Genomic DNA, 22993 nt, shown 5'->3' on the forward strand with positions numbered 1-22993 from the left:
TGTTGCAGTATCCCAAACCTGTTGTCTTCTATCAAAATTGTAACAGAATCAAGGAGTGCCAAAGAGAGCTGACCTTGTGTGGAATCAATTTTAAGTACAGCAAGAACATAACCTTGCCTAGATCAGCTGGTTAAAGTTAACCCTGGGGATATTTCTGAAAAGGATCTGATTTACATCATTCTCCGTGACTGCTTTATGTATGATGGACAAGTTAGCAGAGGGACCAGACTTGCTGGTGCTGGCAAGTTGATACAGGCAAGCTTGGCTTCCTAGACCTGGCAATGTCATCATCAAGTATTTATTCTGATGGCAGATCTGAGTGCTGAACATGGCAGGTGTACCCACGAAGTGCTGACTCGAGTGGCAGTTACATCTGTGACGTGAGCCCCTTCATTCTGGTGCAGCCTGCTAATCTGGGAGCCTTGTCACAGCTACACTCCCAAGTGACTGCGCTGTGCGAACCTGAAGTCTCACTGGAACTGCTGGTGGGCACACTGAAAGCTTTCACCCCCTGCCTTGCCCCTTAGAAAGACTTCTGTCTTTCTAAGCTGCGTGAATCAGAGTTCCAGCTGCCCTTGGCATATAGCACGAGGGCGTGCTATCCCCTCACTTGCTTCTCCCACATCCTGAAAACGTGTATGAACTGAGATGTATGGGGTGTGTGGACTCTATGGGAGCTACTGGTCATGTAGGGGACTGAGCCACTCCAGAAAGACTGCTGTGTGCCTTGCCAGCCTGTTACAGCAGAGGGCTTGGAACCCTCTGCCTTAAAATTGGGCCTGCCTTCACGTTGTGCTCTGTGGGTGCTGGATGGGGTTTGCTCCCTGTTCTGTCCTGCTGAGCACCCCTAGTGCTCCCCACTGGAGTGTGCCTTGGAGTCATGCTTCAAATGGGGTTTCTGGGATACCAAGCAGTAGGGGCTTGCATCCAGGAACATCACTTGCACTGTGCCTGCTGTGCATTATTTGAAAAGATAGGCTGCAGTCTGCCCTCACAAAGCTGTCCCGAAGGCGTAATTCATTTGTGAGAACACAGGCAGATGAGTAAATGGAAGAATGTGTGCTGCAGCAATGGAGGCTTGAGCAAATCATGTTTTCTTGGAGGGCTGGGAGTGTTTAGGGTCCTCAAGGGTTGCAAATAAAGATTTACAGCAGTAAAGCCACTACTGTTATCGTTAGCCATTAATATTATTGTAATTAGAACTGCATACAAAACTAATTCATTACTGCATTTACTGAGAGAGTGAACCTGAAGTGTTCAGCTGAGGTGAGAGCACATGGCGTGGCTCTCATACAAACACCATTAAGGCTTTGGGGAATAGACAGAAATGGAATTTCTTCCTGCCCCAGGAGGGCAGCCCTGGCTCACAAACTCTCCCTCTCTATCACGTGGCACTTAGAAAACAACTGTCTAGACAAAAAAACATTTGCCAGTGCTCTCCAGCAATGATCACTTCATAGGGACTAAAGGAAGCTTCATTATTTGTGATATTTTTGCAGTGCCAGACTAATTCTGCAGCTAGACTGAATCTCCCGTCACATCTTCAGCTGTGACAGTGTTCCTGTGCAGCAGCAGATCCACTGCACCCTCGGGCTCTGCCATGGGATGTGCAGTCATGCTGGGTATGGACGGGAGAGCTGGGAGCTGAGCTGTCATTGCCACGGAGGGGGATTTCCCAGCAGAACTGTCTCTATTTTCAGAGAATTGAGTTTTCACTGAAAATACTGATTTTATTTTTTCCAGAAAATATGGTTCTCTGGGAGAAGTCATTCTCAAGCAAATTATATCTCTGGGGACTTCTCTTTGGTCAAAAGAAAATGATTCTCCTTGCAGTGCTCTTATGTATGATGTGTCATTGAGGTTTCAAGAGAGGAAAAAAATAGGGCTTGAACACAGTGTCCTGCTAGTTGTGTATTCTGCCTACTGAGGACTCTGGAAAGAAAGTGCTTTGCTTTCTGTTGAATTTTTCTGAAGGAGAGAGGCAAGCTTTTGCTAGTTACTTCTCTGCTGCCAGAAGAAGGCATTGCCCTGTGAAGCTGTTGTGGTGGCAGACTAAGTTCCACCTGTCTGCATGGGGGGGAGCAGCCTGTAACCAAAGCACTGTGCTGCAGCAGGATGTGTGCTGGGAAGGCTGTGCAGCCAGGAAGGTCACGGGGAGAACGGGCAGAGTCATGTGAGCCACTTCTGTACGTTCTCATTTTGTTATTCTTTGCTGAATTATTAAAGGCATTGAATCATTAACTCACAATTTGTTTCTGCAGATTGGCAATGGCAAGTCTCAGCCATCAGTACCGTGTGCTGGAAAGGCTTTCTGCAAAAGCCCTGTGGGCTGAGGCAGCTGACCAGGGCATCAGCAGCACAGCTGGATGACAGCCATTACCCAGGGCAGGAGCACATGGGAAGGCCGGGATGGCTCTGACCACGACTGGGCATCCGACCTCAAGGTATCTCAACACTCACCATTCTGTCACTTGAATTTCCAAACTGTTGGTGAATTTAAATGGATAGTGGCTCTGTGTCACCCCCAACAGAACTCAGCACTGGGTATGACAGCAAATAGAGAAGGAAGGACCTAGCACTGACAGAACTTATTGTTACAACAGCTTCCAAAAGCTCTTGCTTACTCAATGCCCAAGGAAAGCATGATGTTGCTCTTTGTACTCTGCACAGCACTACAGAAAAGCAAGAAAGTGAATGTTGTCATGGCATAAAGTTTTCTCGCAGTAGTTTACATCACAGGGTATAGTTAATGCCAGCTCCAGAATACAGATGCAGTGAGGGAGCACTCAGACAGCCTTGCTTGCCCTGCTGCGTGGTCGCTCACTGCGTGCTTAGTCACCCCAGGGACAGGATTTGATTTACTGCTTGTCAGTTCTGTAACACTTCCTCTGCATGAACCTGAGGAAGATGAGAGAAGGGCAAATAATCACTTAACCTGGATTAAACAGCAGTAGGAATAGTTCCTTTGGTTTCTTCTTCCTTATTTTTACAATGAGGGCTGCACATAGCTTATCAGTGCTTCAGTCAAATGTTTGTAACCTGTGTACTGCACACTGCAGTATCACTGTTCTGCTGCAATCATTCAGCTGCTTACAGCCCTGGGAAGTGGTTGTCCTAGGCAGCATTTTAGGAACACTTTCATGCAGAACTCAGAGCACTGTCCTGCTGCAGGCTTTACCTAGGCTATTTTATTCCAGAAGTAGAAAGAACCTCTTTAATACTTGTAACACATCATTGCTTCCTGCTGATCTGCCATGCTTCTTTTTTCTGCTTGCTCTGCCTGCAGGTCTGTCACTTAGCAGCTGCAGGCAAGATTGGCACTTGCTGGCTGGTGCTGCATGTTTAATCAGCTGAGGTTCACCAGTAAGAGTATCAGACATCAGTAGCTTGGAAGATTTCCTTTCATCATTCAGTGCTCTGATCACAAATGCTGGCAGCCCTGCGAACTTTGACTGACAGATTTTGTTCTACCTCTGGTTCCTGATATCTGATTTCTGCTATGTTCAAGCTGTCTGGAAACATCTTGTCCCATTACAGTCTTATCTCAATAGTTTCTTTTCCTCATCTCTGCTTGGCTGCTGCATCACGAGGTGGGTGACAGCAGTTGTTCAATGCCTTTTGAAGGGGTGTGTAACATAGCCTGCAGCTCCTGCCCTGGCATTTAAAGTGAGTTTGTGGTCACACATTCTGGACTGGGGAAAAAAGTCTGACTCTTCACCTGGTTTTCAGGTGAAGTTTGAGGACGTTCTATGCTCTTTCATACAAGGTTCACTGAAACAAGTGTCATCCATCTGAATTAGAGAGCCAGAGTCCACCTGTACCTGGTAGATTGGTTAAAATGCTTGTGTGATTTATTACAAGTCAATGCCACAGAAGCCAAACATTTCAGGAAAGTCTTCAGAATCAAATCTCAGCTGGCAGCTGTTTGCCTCACCTCTTACTTTTTCACATCTCCTGCAGAAAGCAAATAGCTTTCACTTATGGAAGAAACCTGATTATTCCCCGAAATACGACTCAGAATTGCTCCTTTTAAGGGTAATTTCTGGGGCATGCAGAGTGCCTTTCAGAAGAATTGAGGAACACCAGCTGCAGATCTAAAGACTGTTCATGTCCGCTGTCCCTGCGGTGTGCAGTGTTTCACCAGTGCAGCCTTTTCTGTTCCAATCCTTCAGTTACTTTTGTGTTCCTAATTATATATATGTATAATTGACTTGCAAGACATTCCTAGCTTTCAGTGCGCGCTGAGTGAATTATTGACCCATCACATGGGTCACTGATGTGAAGAGACATATGAACAAACTTGGTACAAAATAGCTGCTTTGCATTCTTAATAGCAAATGTAAGCCATTAATAACTTCGCCTGATGCACTCAGAGCCTGCACAATTTTAGTTTAACATGCATATGGCTGAGTTCATCCTCTGTGTAATTTGAAATTCATTGGGCATGGACTTCATCTCCTTATGCTGCTTTAAAATCTCTCCTGTGTTGAGATGTGATATGCTAATTCCGGAGTTTATGGCTGACTTGAGATGCTACATTTGAAAAATCAAATCCAATTAAATCAACTTATTACCAAGGCCAGAGAGTGGTATTCAGTGCATTTTATTCTTCCTTATTTCACAACAAGGAGTGAACTTCAGGAGAATATTGTGTCTTAACATATAAACAAAGCTAATCTGTCCTAATAAGAAGGTTTCTGTCTGCAGCGCCTAGGAAGCAAGTGGTAAAACATTTTCTGGAGAGTCCAATTACCTGAGCTTGGTTCTAGCTTTTCACTTCTTTTTGTCTGCTATGGGGCAGTTGCTCTCCCCTTTGTGCCTGTTTCCCCATCTACTCATAACATGGAAGCAAACTGAGGATGTTATGTGGATGAATTCAAAGACTGCAAGGTGCTTTGGGAAATCCTGAGTGTGCTGCTGTGGACTGGCAGCATGGCATCAGCTCATTGTAGTCAGAACTTTAACGGAGCTCAGACTTCAGGAGGATACAAAGGTATGAGGCACCCACTTGCTGTCTTGGTAGGAACTTATTTATCATCACCTGAGAAGAAGAAAAGCATCTGTGTGCCTAATACCTTAATATTCTCAGCAAAGAGTGAAAAGAGGGGAATAAACAACAGTTTTTTGAGATGGAAAAAATATTATGCTGATTTGCAGATGCTAAGCAAATGAGAATCTTTAGGTTTATTATGTGTGAACGCTGTGCCATTCTTTGTATTTCAAGCATATTATCACCAAACTGTCAGTGGTTCTTTCTGCTGTAGGTACCAGTGCTCCTATTTTGAGCATTTCTGAGAAGTGCTTACTTTGAACCTGGGGCTGCTACTTCCAAAAACAAGCTCTTATTTCAGTTACCAACGAGCACTCAGAAATCTTGACTCGGTTGTTACAGTTCGTGCAGAATTCAGAGCAGATCTTGGTTGCGATTTGAGATTTCCATAGTGCCAGTGAAGTGATGGAAACCTAACAAAGGATTCATGTCACCTCAGTGTACCTCATCTGAGATACAAGAGCTAGTGTGCAATGAGGACTGGTGAGCTGCTGCTCACAGCATCTCACCTGCCCACCTCCAGGTTACATGGGCAGCCTGGCTGGCAGGGTTAGATGTAACCTCCTTATTCAGCTGAATAAAGGAGGAGAGATCAACTCCTTTATTTTATCTCTTGATATCACTGAACATTCACACACAGGGTTGCTGTTCAGATAGCAGTAGCTCTGTGTCATGAAGGTCTCTTGTATAACTCTGTTTTCCCCTTTAGGACTGAAAGTCCTGGGGCTTCAAACAGGCGTTGTTTTGTTGTTTGCTATCTTCATGATTACTCTGTGTGCACACTTCTCCTGGCAGCACAGAGTGTGTTTGAGAGAGTTTATTAAGTATGAACCAGCTTAAATTACCTTGCATTTATTGTGGGGTACTACTGCAAAGGAGGCACACTTGCACATCAAAGCCCTGTGTTGTGAAATCAAGAAACAGATAAAACCATCTTATCTCTGTGAGCACTGTGTATGGAGGGTACAAACTTATCAGCCACCCACAGCCTGAATGTGGTCCATTACCTGTTCTGTAGAAAAGATCTGTGAAGATATTCAGGGTGAGCTAACAAGGCTCTGAATCTTAACTATAAAGCTCCTTCTCTGGTATGCAGGCTGATGCATAGCCCTGTTTTGCAGTCAAGAAATAGAGCCTTGGGCTATATCATGCTAGTACATCCTTTGAGCTGTGCTGCTGAAGGAAGAGACACCTGGCTCTGCTGTAGCAACATTGCTTTGTCTCATGGTTGTACATAAAGGAGACTAAAGCCGCATCCCTGTGCCAAAATCGCCTCCTTCCCACTGTACTCCAGAGACTTTGGGATGCTCCTTAGCGTTTAGGTGAGCTGCTGAGTACAGCTGAAGTGCAGGAAGGCATTAGTAGCCTTCAGGTATAGGATGCTCAGAACTGTATGCCTGGAAAGAGCTTTCCATTATCACACCCCAGAACATCACTGCTTATCAGCTCCTGGTGGGCCTGCAGAACTGCTACCGAGAAAAGCGAATTCTCAGAGCTGTTGTTACGTTTCTAAAGGAACAGTCAAGGGCAGACAGATCTGGATGGAGCTGGAAACCAGCAAGAACATTGATGAAAGGAAATGAGTCATGAAAGCCTCGTGTCTCCTTCCCCCCACAGGTGGCTGAGGGTTGGGGTGGGAGCAGGGGGTGTCACTGCTGGTTCTGTGCCCATCAAAACCCCCTGGGAGGCCTTGGAAGGTTCTGGAATCAGGAGCATCTCTTAGGCAAAAGCACTTGTAAGATGAACTTGCTGTCACTGCCCAGCACGAGCAGGCTGTGTTGGTATTGGTGTAACACACAGAGCAATGTTCAGAAGCTGCTGCTGTGGCTGGGTATTGGAGGGAAGGGCTCAGTCCCTATGCACTGCTGTATCTGTATTGCATTGAGCTGCTCAGTTGCTATTGTATCTATGTATGATATTTATTAACAACAGCTGAGGACCAACACTGTCACATCTTACTGGCCGTTTTTTAACAGAATTTAAGAAAACTGGCAATTATTAGATATGAACTTGTGGAAAAAGCAGTATGGAAAGGAGAGGTGATCAGTCCAGAAGGACACCTGTTACTTGCTGGTCGTTCGGACCATTACTTTGTTATTTTCTTAGTTTGATTCTTCAATGGAGATTTTTTTCCTCTTGTGCAGTGAAGCTGCATCATGCAGAAAATTGGTTTAAGTACAAACTCTTACGGTGTCTTCCATCAAATTTTCTCGGAGAACGTTACTAATAATTCATTAAAGGGGCAGTGTTAGCTGGAGCACTTTAATTACCATTTTCTGACAAGTCAGCCCTTAAGTGGTGTGTCCTGATTTTCCTATTTATTGCTAACATATATGCAGATTTTGTTTTTCCCTGCAGATGTTTATAGCAGTTGAGAAAAGTAATTGACTATGAGACTGGGGAAGTGAACCGCGCGCTACATGGCATCAGGCCCAAAATGGGAGAGAATTTAAGGGTGGTTACTTTCTTTAAACAGTTATCTTGAGAAACTCCTTACTGCAGGACCTGAGCATCTCCCAGTGCATCTGAATGGAGAGAACTTGTGGTATGCACACATTACTGCTCCAAACAAACACAATGAAGGCAAGGTCTAGCAGTAAAAATTGTTAGCTATTTCTTGCTCCCAGCCTTGTAACTGCGAGGGACAGATGGGCTGTCTGGTACTAATACAAGGTTAGAGCAGAATCACAGCAGTTACCACCATAGCTAACTTGATGCAATCTTGCATCCCTTTATCCCACTGCAGTTTGTTGCAAAGCTGCACTTCAAGGTCCCTCCAGCCCTGTGTCACTGTCACCTTTCAAGAAAATAACAATATGGCAGCGAGCCTCTTACCTTGGGTGTTAAGCAGCAAAGGTGACTGCAGCAGGGAGGTGCAGGGAAAGCTTCCTGTATCCCCTAGAGCATGTAATTTCCAACAGCTTCTCTGCCAAAGGGAGCAAGGCCAGGGCCCTCCTTGGCTTTTATGTGTGGCTGTGTCAGCTCACACTGGTTGCCAGCTCATCTATATGCAATGGCTCATTAACATAGTGGCTCAGTTTATATATCCTGTGTGAAAGGCAGAGGAGTGGCTGCTGGGTGGATTAAAAAAATACAGCACTAGCGTTGAGCTGCTGAGGGTAGGGAAATCAATGCAATATTACCTGAAGAAGCTGATGCTTGTATTACTGTCAGCAACATCTCAGTCTCTTGCCCCATCCCACTGGTATAAATCCAACAGCGGTGTCTTGTCTACTGGTGAGGATCCTGCCTTTGTTTTGCATGGGCAAGCGTGGTTTTGGGGGGAAAAAAAAACAACCCCACATGTCTTTTAATACCTCCTTTATTCTGCAGAGCCTTTGCCGTTTGATTTATTTGACCTTTGGTGTATTAGAAGCATGAGCCCTTTCGTAGGGTTTCCTTCCTCAGTCTGAGCTGAAACCCCAAGTTCATCCAAAGCTTTTGCAGAGGAACCGTAGGAGTTAACTCATTGCTGAGGTCTCAGAGCCTGAAGAAGTATCTCTTGTATTTCTCAATCCTTTGGCAGAGTCTTTGCATCTCACTGATAAGGGATTGAGTGATTTAAGCCTGGAATCAATGAATTTACCTCTATGCACATAACTAGGTTAATACTTCCGGTTTCCTCAAATTAGGAAGGCGTTTTCTCTCACTCTATGACAAGTATCTAAGGATGCATTGCCTTCCAGAGGTGCTCATCCATCTCCATTTACGGAGAGAAGACTTGAGAGGCTGAAGCAGTTTATATCCCTGTCTTTTGGATGCCTACTGTAAACAAAGGATTTCTACCCTCAACATTGAAATCCCCACGTGAGAGATTGATCTTCCCTGGGTTATACAGCAGTAGGAGCCCAGTGTTTCCAGCCACCGACCATAGATGGATAGAGGATGTCCTGTGGGCAGGATCTTCTTTGTCTCTCAGAGCCTTAGAAGAGCCTGGGGATACAATTTGTACATCAAAACCTTATTTAACATTTGGGCAGAGCCAGATCTGTTCACGCAGTTGAAACCAACAGGAGATTCGTGACTCAGTGTCAGAACTGCTTGCCCCCAAGTGTTGTGAAGACAAAAAGCATCAGTATGGGGAATGGAGCTCAGTTATTGTTTAAACAGCCCAGTCATTGATGACAAATGTGATAGTTTTTAAGTAGCACTTTTCATCTCCAAGCACATTAATCCATCTGTTGCATCTTCTCACGCTCACGTGGGGCAGGTCTGCTGTTAGCAGTGCCAGCACAGCACCAGAAGCTGTGATGATGGAATGGCTGCAGGTAACTGTACCAGGAGTAATTGAGGTGGTATGCTCAGAAATAATAAATCTGGCTATTGTTATCCTGTACCCAGCACATGCAGGAGTCCTGTACTGTTCACCTGTTGGTGGTTCATGACAGTACAATTAAATTTCTCTCATCCACTAACATACCGCAGGTTGTTTAACGTAATTTTTCAAAGAAAAAAGCTGTTCTCCTGTGATGAAACTCAATGAGATTTTTTTCCCATTAGTTTCAAAGAGCGTGTTGAGCCCTTAAACGGTTTTACCTCTGTTAAATATTATCCTCAGCACCGGGAAATTAGAAGTGAATGGACTTTCTTCTTCCACTATGACATGTCAAAAGAATGTTATAGAAAGGAGCAGATTTCCATGGCTTTCAGAAGCTCTCGGAGTGAATTTCAACTGCAGGTTTTTAGGAAAGACTGTAATTAACTACTTCATTCAGTCTGAAACCAGAAAACTCTTTCTGTATTTAGCATGAGGAAGGCAGAGCAGGAGAGTAGTAAAGGATTTGGATTCTCACAAGTGACAAATGACTTCTAGGTGCTCTGAGACCACTGAAATGGTGGCAATTCTCATAACACGTAACAAAGAGGAGTCATTTTGTAGTTTGTTTCTCATCTAAAACATGAGAATCACCCAAGATGTTCTTGGAAATTTGGCGTATTGTGTTCAGCTGGTTGTTTTATTCTCCTAAGGTAACATGTCCAAAGTTGCCTCTATAACCAAGGAACTAAGCAGCATTTTCAGCAGTGACCTAGGTGTGCCAGCAGCTCTCCTCCATCATAACCATCTCCTCTTTTTTGAGCTGGCTTCCTTGTTTTCTCAGAAGTGTGTTCTTTGGGGTCCTGTCCTGCGAAGAAGGAATGGGAAACGAGGTGTGACTGAGCTGATGTCAGAATGTCCCCTGCTACATTTGCAAATATTTTTTCTAGTGTTCTATTTTTCACTTTAAGTCAGTGTTTTTGATTAAGAGTGTTCTGTGAAGTCTGCTCGCCTATAGCAATTTTTCTGTATAAATATTGATCATCTCTATCTGCTTTGTCAAATGAAAAAGGTGTCCTGCCTTTATCTTTAGGACTGACTGTTTATAGGAGATGCAGTCTCCCTGAGATGTAACCAAAGATACATGCTTTAAGCATGGTAGGGAAGTCAGTACTGCAGGCAGTTGTTTGTTCATTAACCTCAGTGCAGCTGAGCTGGCAGCCTCCCAGTACTGATTTACTTGGTGTTTACCATGGGGAGGGATTTGAAATCCATTGCAGTTTTATTCCGACTCCCAAGAGGGGTGATTCCATCCTTCCAATTACATCTCATTTTCTATCCGTAAAATGCTGAGCATATTCTAAATATAGCGTGGCAAAGAATATAGAAGTAACAGGAGCCTGTTCAGTGTGCGTGTACTCACAGTTGTGATTCATTCCTAAAACTTTCTGTTCTCTGAACGGGAACCTTCGTAAATGGAGAGAAATAGGAGAGCTGACTTCGTGCTCCTCCTAGCAGGGTGTGTGTCACTGCCATCTTTCCCTGGATAAATAGCCATGCATGCCACATGCAGATACGCTTGAAGAAAGTGTAAAACTCTAGGAGGGCAAGGACAGTGTAACAGCTGAAGGTGATTGTACCTCTCACCCCTTCCAGCAGCTTCTGGCATTGCTGCTAATGGAAGCAAAAGGTTCATAATCACTTCAGCTACCTGCTGTCTAAGAATAAGGAAAGCAGAAGTCCTTCACCTCCTCTGCTAACTGTAATGACAGAATTTAAATGCATAGGCTACTTAACTTCAAGAACGAAGCTGGCTGCAGTGCTGGCTGTGGAAATGCATGTGGGAATCCAAAAAGGCAGAGCCCTGTGTTATTTAACTCCTTGATGTCCTAAGAGTTGCGCAGCAGCAGAGGCCTCATTTGTGTCAGGGCATTGCCTGCCCTGTCCTGTTACACAGCACTGCATGGGTGCCTGGGAGAGGCAAAGCCTGAGGCAGAGACCTGGCTGCACACACCGCTGTTTTGTGTATGTTAGAGACACATTCCCATACCTGATTTTTTGGTGACTTTTCAGAAGGCACAGGCAAGAATTTTGTGCTGACTTTAAGCTGTTAGAAGAAAACAGCTGAGAGAAAGATTTTGTGGAACAGCGTGGCCTCAAATCCCCCCCCTCCTCCCCTGGCAAGTCTGCAAGGTAGAGCACCTTTACTGAGAGTGCCGCATGGGGAAGTCTCTTATGCAATGGTATTCATCGAGAAAATTATGCTGGCTTCTCACTGGAAGTAATAAAGCTCATTACTTGCATTTACGTGTAATTCAGCGACTTGGCAGAGGAGGTTAGTGCCAGAGAAGTCCTTACTTCCCCTGGAAATGTAGGGCATGGGTGGGCTGCAACAAAAGCACTTCTTTCCTTCCTGCTTGATCAAATGTTATGAAGCATTAAAATGTGAGCGTGCTTTGTTTCATCTTCTGTTTTTTTTTTTTCTCTCTGTTTTCCAAATAGATCTGGTTCTGAAAAAGCCATGCTTCTCTAAAAAGCTGTTTGTAGAAATCTGATTTCTCGAGGGTGTGAGATGTTTCTGTACTGCCGGTTCCAAGGGCCTTGTCCCTACATCAGCCTTTGGGAGCCCAGCCCAGCTTTGGAGGGAGCACAGATGTGTTCAGCTGAAGGCCAGGTAGGCTCTGCAACATGTGGTACCCTGCTTGCTTGAGCAAACCTGATAGCTTGATAAGGAGTGAGGTGGCACACAGCGCACAACCAGGCGTACCTGCATGGGCATCTGCTGGAAAGCAACTGTATGAACAGGAATAAGCAAATTAAGATGTATAATTCTTACCTTCAGTTGCCTTTCTGGGCTGTGATAGGTATCACCAGTAAAGTTTGTGCTCTGAAGAATAGAATATGAGCTTTAAATGTGGAGAACAGGATTCTGGAGAACAGAATACGCACTTTAGGTAAATCTATTGTCTGTGCCTCAGTTTTTTCCACCCGTTGTTCTTTGTAAATGAAGAAAGAAAGAGTTCTATACAGACAATGCTGCATTATTCTTTGTGCAACAGTGGCCATCCCTTGTACTGCCATTCTTTAAGACCCCTTGAAAATCCAATGAGCTGATCTTGCTGCTGCTCAGAAGTTCCCAAATTTCAGCATCCCTCCGGGTGTCCTCTGAGGCAGGACATGCTGGATAGTGGTTGTGTTCCTCTTGGGATCAAAGTCTACTTTTTTGGGGGTCAACCCACAAGTCATCGTTTTGGCCTTTGCTTTCTTCCAAATTTAGGAATCGATTCCATCCATTTTCTGCTTTCTGGCAGCCCTCAGCTGCGACTGTCAGACTCAGAACTTGTTTGTTTGTTTCATTATTATTAGTGTTTTTATTTTGGACATTGTCACAGTTGCCTAGCAATGTCAGTAGGTGCTCTGAAAATAAATAGTAAAGCACAAGCTTCCTGCAAGACAGAACATTACATTCTGCTTCAAACTGCGTCTTTTATCTGCAAGTCTCCACGGACTCTATCAGCATTAATAAATGAAATTTGCCCTCTTTTGGAATGCAGGAGAAGGAGAGAGAAATAAAGGAAGCAGTCATCATTCTATTTTTCTCTGATAATAACCAAGGCAGAAAGGCAAAACAACGGTAGAAAGCCTGGTGTGATATTCTGACCCGCTGGTGTCAGGCATTGATCTCTCATGGGAGTCATGAAGAAGGCTGAGAGCACATCAAAGAAAGGGCTCTGCTGAATTCCCTTTGCAGCTAATGGGTTGGATGGAGCCTGTCGCACTAGGCAGATTCAGAAAGTGAACAAGTTGTGCGGAGAGATTGTTTAGATATTCCCCAAGAGCAGGAATATGGCCCCAGAGGCACCACAGTTCTAGGACAAGGTGGGGGAGAGATCAGCACGTCCTCTGTACAAGCATGACTGAGGAGGACGTGTGCAGGTATACGGTAGGCAGAGCTATGGAACTCGGAGCTCCTACAGCTCCTGCTCTCCTTTGGTAAAGCTGCATGACCTCTAGTAATGACAGAACTGGGTGATAATTTTGTCTTAATTTTCAAAAGCAGCGGAATAGGCTGATAGTCTTGCACTGTACCCATAAAAGTTCTCTGTGGTGGTTGTTATCAAAAAGAAAATAAAAATATGGAGCATCTTTTTTTTTTTCTTTCTTCCCTGCAGTGTACAGCAGGTGCCTCTCCTACATGCTCTCTTTTCAGAAGTGCATTCACTGGATGATCACACAAAAACCCTGGGCCTTGCTTTTGAAGGTCAGGACATGAGAAATAGCCATGTGAAGAACGACTGTTTTACAGATGAGTGAGCCCATCAGAACGAGTCGCTTGGGAGGGCAGTAAGAACAGGCTTGGTAGCAGAGAGCAGTTACCACATTTGGTAATGGAGAGCAGACTGAGGTATCAGCTGTAGCCTGCTAGTGTTGCATGAGCAATGGAAATGGTCAGTGATGTGTCTTCATCTACACATGGCTTAAAATTCAGGCTGGAAAAACATGCTCTCTGAGTGGCAGTGGTGTGCAGCCAGCACAGCTCTGCTTGGACTGCGCAGAGTTCAGTTTTGTGCCAGTTGTTGTGGGTGATACCCAGCTTTCTTCAAGAGGCAGCTAACTTCAGAGCCTCTCCCTTGGTGCTGGCCTGGGTTAGGTAGCTGAAGGCGGTGTGATCAGACAATGAAATTCTCTGTGCTGAAGCTTCCCCTTTGCAGTGTGTTTTTGTCAAGTCTGCGGAGCTGGGAGGTGCTTCCTGAAGAGGAGCTTGGCTCGTGCCCGGGTGCCTTCACCCCTCGCAGCGAGGTTTTCTGTAGGTCTCCATCACTCACATTGAGATAAACCTCGGGGGTGCATAGATTGCATTGCACACCTGTGCACGGTGTGCCAAAATATGCTTGTCCTGCACTGCAGGTCATAAGTACTTTCTAAAATGGTACAGTCATACGCAGACCTATATGGGCAATGTCATTAAAATTGGCACGGATCATCTCCATGGAAAAGCTATGGGGAAATACCTTATTTCAATAAATCTTCCGCTTTGTACTTAAAATTTTGTGTTTTCACGCAAGTAGGATGCCTGCCTCAGTACTGCTTCAGGGAGATGTGTGGCTTTACACCGAGAGCTGCTTAGGGTGGTACAGAAACAGCGTGGCTGCCCATCACCCTCTGCTGGCCTGTGCAGGGACTGCGAGCTAACCGCTGGCTCTGGTGGGGATGGGAAAATCTCTTAAGAAAGTGGAAGAAACCTTCTGTTCTGTGCCAAAATCGTTTTGCACAGCAAACAAGTGGAATCATTCAGTGCAACAGCAGTTGTCTTGTCGAGTTGGGGTGGGCTGTGTGTGGAGGCACAGAGGGGAGAGTAGTTCTATGTTGAAACAAGAGTGATAGTAGTACTGCTGGTCTGTTGGCTTTAGTGGTTTTGTCTCAGATTTAATGTAGTTAGATGAGAACGACATCTGGTCTTGGTTCATGAGGGAATTTTCTTGGCATTGGCTCAATGCTGCGTAAGTCCCTGATAAATCACCCGAAGCAACGATCGTAGCCTTTCTGGCAATTCAGTTTCAATAACTTTATTGTATGACAAGGTGTATGCAAGCTGTCAGCACAAATGAATCAGTTCTGTGCAAACGGGATACCACTGAGACTGCAGCTTCCAGTGGTATCACCAGCGTGGAAACACCACAGCCCAAGGCAATCTAAGTGCTGAGGTGACACAGCCCAGTCATCTTTCTAGAAAACGTTATGACACTGAGAAGCCTGGGGAGCTGAAAGAAACTTCACCAGACCAAAGCTTTAGAATTTACCGTGTCCATATGGCATCAGCTTTTCCTGGGAAAACTTCTTTCTATTTCTTTTGACGTGTCTACAATTCTGTCGTTATGCCTCATTTGCACTGGCACATTCTGGGAAATCTAGTCAATGGCTCCTCACGTCTGCTCTTAGAGCAGAGCACAGCATGGCTTGTGGAGTCATCAGAGCTATTTCTGTGGTTGTTCTGCACTCTGAGATAGCTTTATAATGACCTGAGATGTCACCCATCCCCTTAATCTCGGGCTCAGATGTATCTAACAGCGGATGAATTCCATGACTAACAGAAAAGAAGACTTCATCCATTTGCATGAAGCATCTTGTACAATTTTAGCACTAGTCAGATCTGAAATTTAGAGTCGGTGCATTGCGTGGAAAAGGAATAAGCCTCAGGCAAATCCATCCGGAAGGGAAAGCTTGGCTGAATGACTGCAGGGTAAATCCGACAGATTTGCCACAATTTAGCGAGCTGCTGCTGCACAAATTACAGTGAATAAGGGAGTGCTCCACTGAGCATGGTAACTGAAGTCAGCGTATGTGCAGAGCAGTTTGGCTGTGAAAATCATGAAGGACCTGGTTTGCTTCTCAGCATCCCCATCTCTGTTTCAGGGCCGCCAGAAAAACCTTGTCACTGATGTGCATTGTGGTTGCATAGAGGTGTAAAGCAAAACTCACCTCCTGGCTCTTCAGGAGGGTGGGAAACACTTTAAGGAAGAAGGATCCCCAAGTAAAGGATTAGTAATAAAGTGAATTAATAAAATAAAGTGGTGCAGTTTGTGTCCCAGGCACAGCAGACTGCTCATGGCCTGCATAAGGAGCAGGGTCTGGTGCATTTTTCTTGGGGCTTCAGATCCCCTGGTCTGTAGCATCATTAGGATGAGCTGCACCCGAGTGCATCCACCAGGTGCTGGGTACCATCAGAGGAAAGGAGCTGTCCTCGTAGCAGGAAAGGAAGAGGAGTGTATTTTTAGAGACTGCTGCAACGCCTCGCTGTCACAGCAGCAGCGCTCGATGGCAAGTTAGTCCAAACAGCAAATGCATCATCCTCTATTCCATGTGAATATGCAGTGATAATGAGCGGGAGGGAACATCTTTCCCCATCTCCTCGCAGAGCAGGGAACATGGGAGAGACAGGAACAGAGGGACTCAAGTCATAGCGTTTCAGCACATCTTGTCCTTAGTGCTTTAGCCAATCACTGCCTGCAGTTTTATATTTATGAACCTGTACCAAGGGATTGGTTGATAGGTCTTTAATTTCCTCTGGTTTTGCCCTGAACAGGCCTCTCTAGGGGCAGTAGGAACATTTTCAGTGTTACTGAGCATCATCTCTGTGCAAACCAAAGAGAGGAAAAGCACTCTGATCATAACCACGGGGGGGGCGGTCGGCTTGCTGCCTGCCAATATTTTTTTATTCTTTCTTTTAATTCTGTGTTGCGAGTTTCAAGGTCAGCTGGCTCCATAGATACAAATATGCCAAGAACAAAATGTGCAGATGTGCCAGGAGTCGGGGACGCAGACGTGCTGGCTCTGTAAACAGACCTGGAGCGTGTCCAGCATCGTCAGGCCGTGAGCACACGGGAGTGTTCATAACAAAAGCCTCTTTCTTGCAGTGATATCAAGATTTATCTTTTTTTTCCATTTCATCATTAAATATGAGTTATTTGCATTGTTTTTGTGTGCGTGTGGAAAAGCCTAAGTTCAGCACAATCTCTCCATTTCATTTGGAAAATGGAAGAGCTTCATTCACGTACTACAGAATCCTACAGCAATATCTGAGCACGTAATGACATTGTGGTTCCCTGAATAAGTGACTGGAGCACAAACCAGAACACTGGTTCTTTTCTTGATTCTGCTGCTGATTTATTGTGTAAATATAGAAAGACCTTTTATTGTAGCTGTTGCAAGTTCCCATACATGCTCTCATTTCCCTCCTATATATGTTTCCTTTTTGTCAGTTATGAGCTTGAACTACATAACAACCAGTCAGGCAAAAGCTGGAAATATCTTGGTCTAGCAGTCTTCGGCAGATTTAAAATATTAATGCATTTTATAGAGTAGTTATTTTTCATAACTGTCAGTTGTTGCTACCAAAGCAGGGAATTCCTTATAAATATTGAATGCTGCTGCAAGGTCTGGGAAAAAAAGTTGTAGAAATGTTTCTCTTAAGCTCCAAAATGAGTGAAAAACTGCTGAAAAATCTTCCTAACGTTAGCAAATTAGGTGTAAATCCAGGAGCTCTGAAGTTACCTGATGCTAATGCAACTTTCTAATAAACACTCACAGCTCTTGAGTTTAATAGGTCCTTGCAGATTGCTTCCTGGATATAGCCTCACTGGGGAAGGACTGAGCAAATGGTTTTGTTCTTAAAGGCTCTCCAGCAGTCGTTGTAGTAAGACGCATCTCAGAAATTGGCTCGAGCATCTGTTGTGTGTGAAGGAACAAAAGTGCTTGCAAGGAGCTCAAGCCTGGCCAGCTCCAGTGCTGCTCTGTCCCATCGCCTGAATGCATTTGGGGTGTGAGGAGAGGGCAGCACTGGGAAATGCTGTCTGCACAGTACCCATTTTGTGGCTAAATAGAGACCTTTTGTCCCCAGGGCTGCTGGGCTGCTGGTTTTTGCGGTGCCAGGCGCGCACACATGAGATTAAACCGTAATAAAACGACTTCATTAGAGTCAGTGAGGGTCACTGCTCCTGCAGCCAGAGCAGAGATGAAAAGAATGCTGAAGTGAACTCAGGGCATGACATGTGGAACCTGCTGTATCAAATGCTGCGTCGCTTTGAATTCCTAAGAGCACATTACAAATGGCATTAAAGTATGCCAGCTACAGAAACTACATGATATTCATTGCCTAACATTTATCTTCAGAATATTATTTTTGCACCCGAGATTTTGCCTCCTCCTAAGTAACCACGAGATATGCTGGCAGTGGTTTGTATGTTGCACTGAACTGAGATGCTCAGGGCGTTGTTGTGTCATAGAAAGTGGCAATCCTGGATATCAGGTGCATGCACCAGGACTGAGCAGGGCCCCTCACTGGAGTTTTCTGGCCCTGCAGCTGCCGTGGGCCTGAGTGGGAAGTTTATTCTCTGGGTGCCCCTCAGCCTTAGGTTCTGCTGCTGCACCTGCATAATGAGGGCTTAATTACTGTTAATTATAATGAAACTGGACTAACACACTTGCGGGCAATCCAGAAGTTAAAAGATAGCAAGTGTGTGTTGGCTGCTGTGGATCCGTGCTCGCCATAGAGCTGTAGGAAGAGCTGTCTCCTTCCCCAGGTTGGCATTAGCTCTCATTATCATATCAAAGGAAATGGCAAGCAGACTCCTCCGCACACACTTCACAGAGGTGCGGGAATTCGGGTTTATTGCTGAAACTTTTTCTTCCCTTGTCTGCCTCTGTTCCTACTTCCCAAGTTTTGTGTTGAGTTTGGGGTTTGAATAAGCCCCAGAACACAAAAGGAACTCGAGACAGAGGGGGTGACTGTTGCTGAATTTTGATCTAGGTTCTCAGAGCTGTAGTTGAAAGCTCTGCTCCTGTTCAGTCGAGAGCACCAGGGAAGAGTGGAGGTGAATGAAACGATCTTAGAGATATCTTCCAGCACTGGCTCTTACAGCTCTGTTTCCTTCTGGTGGGATGGTGGGCTAATGGTTGACAAACAGGAGGAGGCTCTCTTGTTCCAGAGATCAAACTGCACAGCAAATTAAAGTGTTCCCTGAAGGAACTGCTGTGCCCTCTCCTTTTAGCACATGTAAAGCCATCGAGAGCCACCACTCATTTCAGAGCAAAGTGCAGATTCTGTCACTGCTGCTCAGATTGAAGACTGTCCCTTTGGGTAATAAATGTCATGGGCTGGTCTGTGCCCATCGGGGTGGATGGCTCATTTATGTGCAATGAAACCTTAAGGTTTCATTAATCCTCATTTGATTCATGAAAGCTCAAAAAAATTGGACTGCCCTGTAAAATTCTGCAGGAACCAGTGCAAATCCAAACTAAAGTTTGCTTTATGATAGCTTTCCAAATGCACAATGTCCTCAAAGAGCTATTTTATTATACCTAAACAAGATTAAAGTTTGCTCTTCACATCCTGTTCTGTTTGCAAATCCAGGAGCATTCTGGGTTGCCGTGATCTCATCTCTGTAAATGGCCCTGTAGGCCCTGTGAGCAGTGAAGCACAGCTGCTAGAGCTTGTGAGCACCCCCAGTAAAACCAGAATGTTGCAGCAAAGTGAAATCTGTATCCACACACTCCAGATAATCCATCCCATTCTAATGCAGGGGTCTGATTTAGGTGTGTTCTGGTGCTGCCTGCCTTTTGCAGTCAGAAGGAAAGGAGCATGGCTATTTAGACTTGGAGCAGTGTGTCCTAGGTGACATTATCCGAGGTGAATTTCATCCCAAACAGCGGGAGAACTTTGCCTTACTGCAAAGCATTCCCTCTGCCTTTCCTTGTTTCCATGCTGGCCTGAGAACAAACGCAAACTGTACTGCCATTTTGTGTGAAATCTGTCCTGCAGCAATCTGATACCCAGAATCATTTACGTTCCAAGCTTGTGAGGCTGTTAGCAGCTTTTAAATGACATTAGCAAAGCATGCTGATGTCAGTGACTCACCAAGGTGTAGTTTTCAGATCTGTCTGATCTTCAGTCAGTGCAAACTGGAAGATGTCTGTTGAAATAGGTAAAACAGCGCAGTGATTTAGAGCATAAGAATAAGGAAACCAAAGTCTGTGCAGAAGGTAAGCACGGCTTGCTGCGTGGCTGCTGATGGACCTTGGATGTACCTCTCTGAAGCACTGCTGCTCTGTCTTTGCTGTGCTTATTAATGCCCCTGGTGCATCACGCCCTGGGACAGCAGCAGCCTCACAGCGTGCTCTGCTCTCACATCTGGGCAGGGGTGTGAGCACAGCACGGTGTGATTGTGTGAAGAGTGGGCACAGCTGCTGCAAAGAGAAGTGCCAGGATGGTACGGCTGCTCATGAGCTGATGCCTCAGGAGGGGAGGGGTCTCATTTCTAGCTGAATAATGCATGTGGGCTTTCTGCAAGCTCACAGACCAGCAGGAATTGGGAGAATCCGTTTAAACACTTTTCCAATTTGTAGGGAAATCAGTGAATGGACGTGGTGCCAGCAGATGGCAGTGCCTGGTAGCAGAGTTTCACTCATGGCAAGAGAAATAGGATTTTACTCAAAATGCAAAAGTTTGTATTGACGTTGCCTGGAACTGTGCTAATTCCCACATGTGGGCAAGGCAGTGGTGCAGCTCAAGGTGAGAAAATTATCAACGTATAATGACCGCTCTGGAAGGCCCCTGTGCTCCTGGGGGCTGTCCTCTAGGCGGGTGGGTGAGCTGCATTGGGTGAGTATGGGGAGATGTGACAAGAAAGGCTTTTCCTGACATTGCCCATGTCATATTAGCTTTGCAGAGTTGCAGAGACTCTGTTCCTCTAGGGCTGCTGGCAGGACTGCTCTTCCTAGCACCAAAATTCATTATATATTGTATTAAAAGGGATGAAATAAAAGAAGCAGCAGAGCTGGTGCTTTTATGAGGGTGACACTGTCCTTACTGCTGTATGGAAGCAGTGTCCAGTGACTCCTGAAAGTGAACATCGTAATTCTCATGGAGGCTGACTCCTGAGCTCTGTGAGTTACTGTTTAGTTACTTTAAATGTTTATTTAAAAAAAAAAAAATCACCAACTGTTGGCGTTAACCACAACAGTTAACCCCAAGCCACAGTTTTATGAGGATCCTTCATGTATCATAGACATAGTCCTAAAAGGTAAAATAAGTACTGGAAGAACAAAGAGTGTTCCTAGTGATTGTGAGCAGGCAGAAGATCTAACATAAGAAGGCTTCATCAACGTTACCATGCCTTACTTTAATTGGAAATAGTTTCACTGCTGGTTAGAGCTGAGAGCTATGGGCTGGTTGCAGCCTAGGCAAGGCAGCACCACAGCACCATTCTGAAGAATGAGAAGAAGGAGCCAAACCAGCTGGTCTGATCTTATTGTCCAAAGTGGCTGAAAGGGGAAATACAGCCTTAACAAGTGGAAAGGTGAAATTATGTCTGCAAAACTTGTTTTCTAATAGCCAAAGTCTTTGATCTGGCTCCAGTTTGATATCCCATCTGTCTAGATCCAAACTGCACCTATGGGTCAAAGAGTAAGAACAGTGGTGCCAGTGTGTGCATGGAGATACACAGACCTCCCTAGTGAGGTGTTATGTATCCTAGGCTGATGGTGGGCAGGAGTCAGATTTTCTGATCTACAGGAAGATCTCTTGTTCACTTTTTTCCCTATTCAAAACAAGACTGCAAATGAAGCCGCAATACATCCATACAGTAATATAAAAGTAAAAATGTCATTCCAATGCTGATTTATTTCATAGGTGATGTGTAACCTTAAAAGAAAGAAATTTGATGTTGTTTCACAGCAGAAAATGGAAACAAATGCTATCAGTTTCCAGTGCTACTGACTGTCCCTGTGTCATGTTGTGATTTTGACAAGCTCTCTTTCCGGGCCCAGAAAATCTTCTGAGAAAGCATTTCTGATGGGCTGTAACGTGTGTGGCTGCTGGAAGGGGGAATTAGGGAGGAGTGGAGGGCCAGCAGTAAGGAGCAGGGCAACGAAGCCTGAAGGCAGCGTGCGCTCAGGTCTTACATGCACAGCTGCCCTGACATTTGCTTTTCAGAAGAGGAAATATTTCTGAAGCTAGGGAGACAGTGTGGTATTATCAATGATAAAAAAAAAAAAAAAAAGGGAAAAAAAAAAAAAAAGAAAGCAAGCACGTGTGCTCTCTGCTAAATGTGCGGCTTCTGCATCCTTCCCGTTCTCCTTTTTGCAGTAATCACAGAATCGCGGGGGTCGGAAGGGACCCCTGGAGATCGTCCTGTCCAGCCCCTGCCAAAGCGGGTTCCCTGCGGCAGCTCGCACGGGACCACCTTCAGTTCGTGTCATTTAAAACAATGGGTTTTCTTTTTTTTTCCCCACCCACCGGAGAAGAAAAAGGGGAAAAAAGGAAAGCCCGCTCAGTAACGCAGGAAAAGAGAAGCCAGGTTAAGGGGAGAGCGGAAAATAAGTAAGCCCAGCGCTCGGGGAATTGGCAGGGAGGGCGATGACCACGCGGTGACGGGCAGCGCAGCGCCTCGCCCGTTCTCAGGCACCGAAACCGCCCCTTCCCCCCCAGCCCGTGCTGTGCGAGGCAGCAGCTAAACCCCTCCCCTCGCGTCCCCTCCCGCCACCTTTCCCTTTCCCTTTCCCTTTCCTGCTCGGTGGAAGGGATGCTGCTCCTCTCCCCGCGCCCTGCCCCAGCCCCGGGGGAGCTGCCTGCAGCCAGGGCGTCATCCCGGCCCGGAGCAGGAGCAGGAGCTGGGCGAGGCGGGCGCTCGGGCTCGGAGCGCCTCGTGTCAGCCTGAGAGCGAGAGATGCGAGTGCCTGGGGACGGGGCTGCGCGCGTTTGAACGTACGGTGCCACATAAATGTTTTGCGATACCGGGCAGAGGGAGGGAAGGAGGAGACAGCCCCGGGATCAGAAGATCACCGCCGCTTCCTGGTGATGGCATGGATCGGCCGCTTTCCCAGCAGCTGCGCTCCCTGCCTCTCGGTGCGGTCGCCGCCCGGCATCCCCGAAGTGCCAAGGCACGAGACTGATGCAGAGCCGCCGTCAGCAAGTAAGTTACCTCGCTGCGTTTGCTTTGTCGGTTTGCTTGCTTTCCTCTCCGGCTGCTAACAATCAGGAGCCCAGAAGGCAAGAGGAGAAGGAGCTGAGTGTCAGGGCTCCGTGCCCAGCCCTACCGGGGTGACAGCTGGAGACGCGCTGCGGTCTAACTTGCTGGCTGCCGGGAGACCACGGGAAGCCGGGGATCAGATGCTGATTTTGTGCAAAGGCA

The 22993-nt window shown here is 45.8% G+C and overlaps 1 protein-coding gene across 8 annotated transcripts in view; it reads left to right on the plus strand.

The window, feature by feature from the left end:
- Positions 1-22993, plus strand: part of KCNJ5 (potassium voltage-gated channel subfamily J member 5) — a 99634-nt gene that overhangs the window by 11376 nt on the left and 65265 nt on the right. For 4 of the 8 annotated variants that reach the window (XM_021376326.1, XM_021376324.1, XM_021376319.1 and 1 more), the window contains exon 3: positions 2262-2444. In XM_021376326.1, the coding sequence (XP_021232001.1) occupies positions 2410-2444 (35 nt within the window). In that variant the 5' untranslated portion in view covers positions 2262-2409. Of the gene's footprint in view, positions 1-1499; positions 1623-2261; positions 2445-3286; positions 5602-11807; positions 11980-22095; positions 22775-22993 lie in introns of those variants that run through there. The other 4 variants (XR_002432709.1, XM_021376321.1, XM_021376322.1 and 1 more) reach the window with 4 other exon arrangements.

Source organism: Numida meleagris, chromosome 23 (genome assembly GCF_002078875.1).
Source record: "Numida meleagris isolate 19003 breed g44 Domestic line chromosome 23, NumMel1.0, whole genome shotgun sequence".
Lineage (NCBI taxonomy): Eukaryota > Metazoa > Chordata > Aves > Galliformes > Numididae > Numida > Numida meleagris.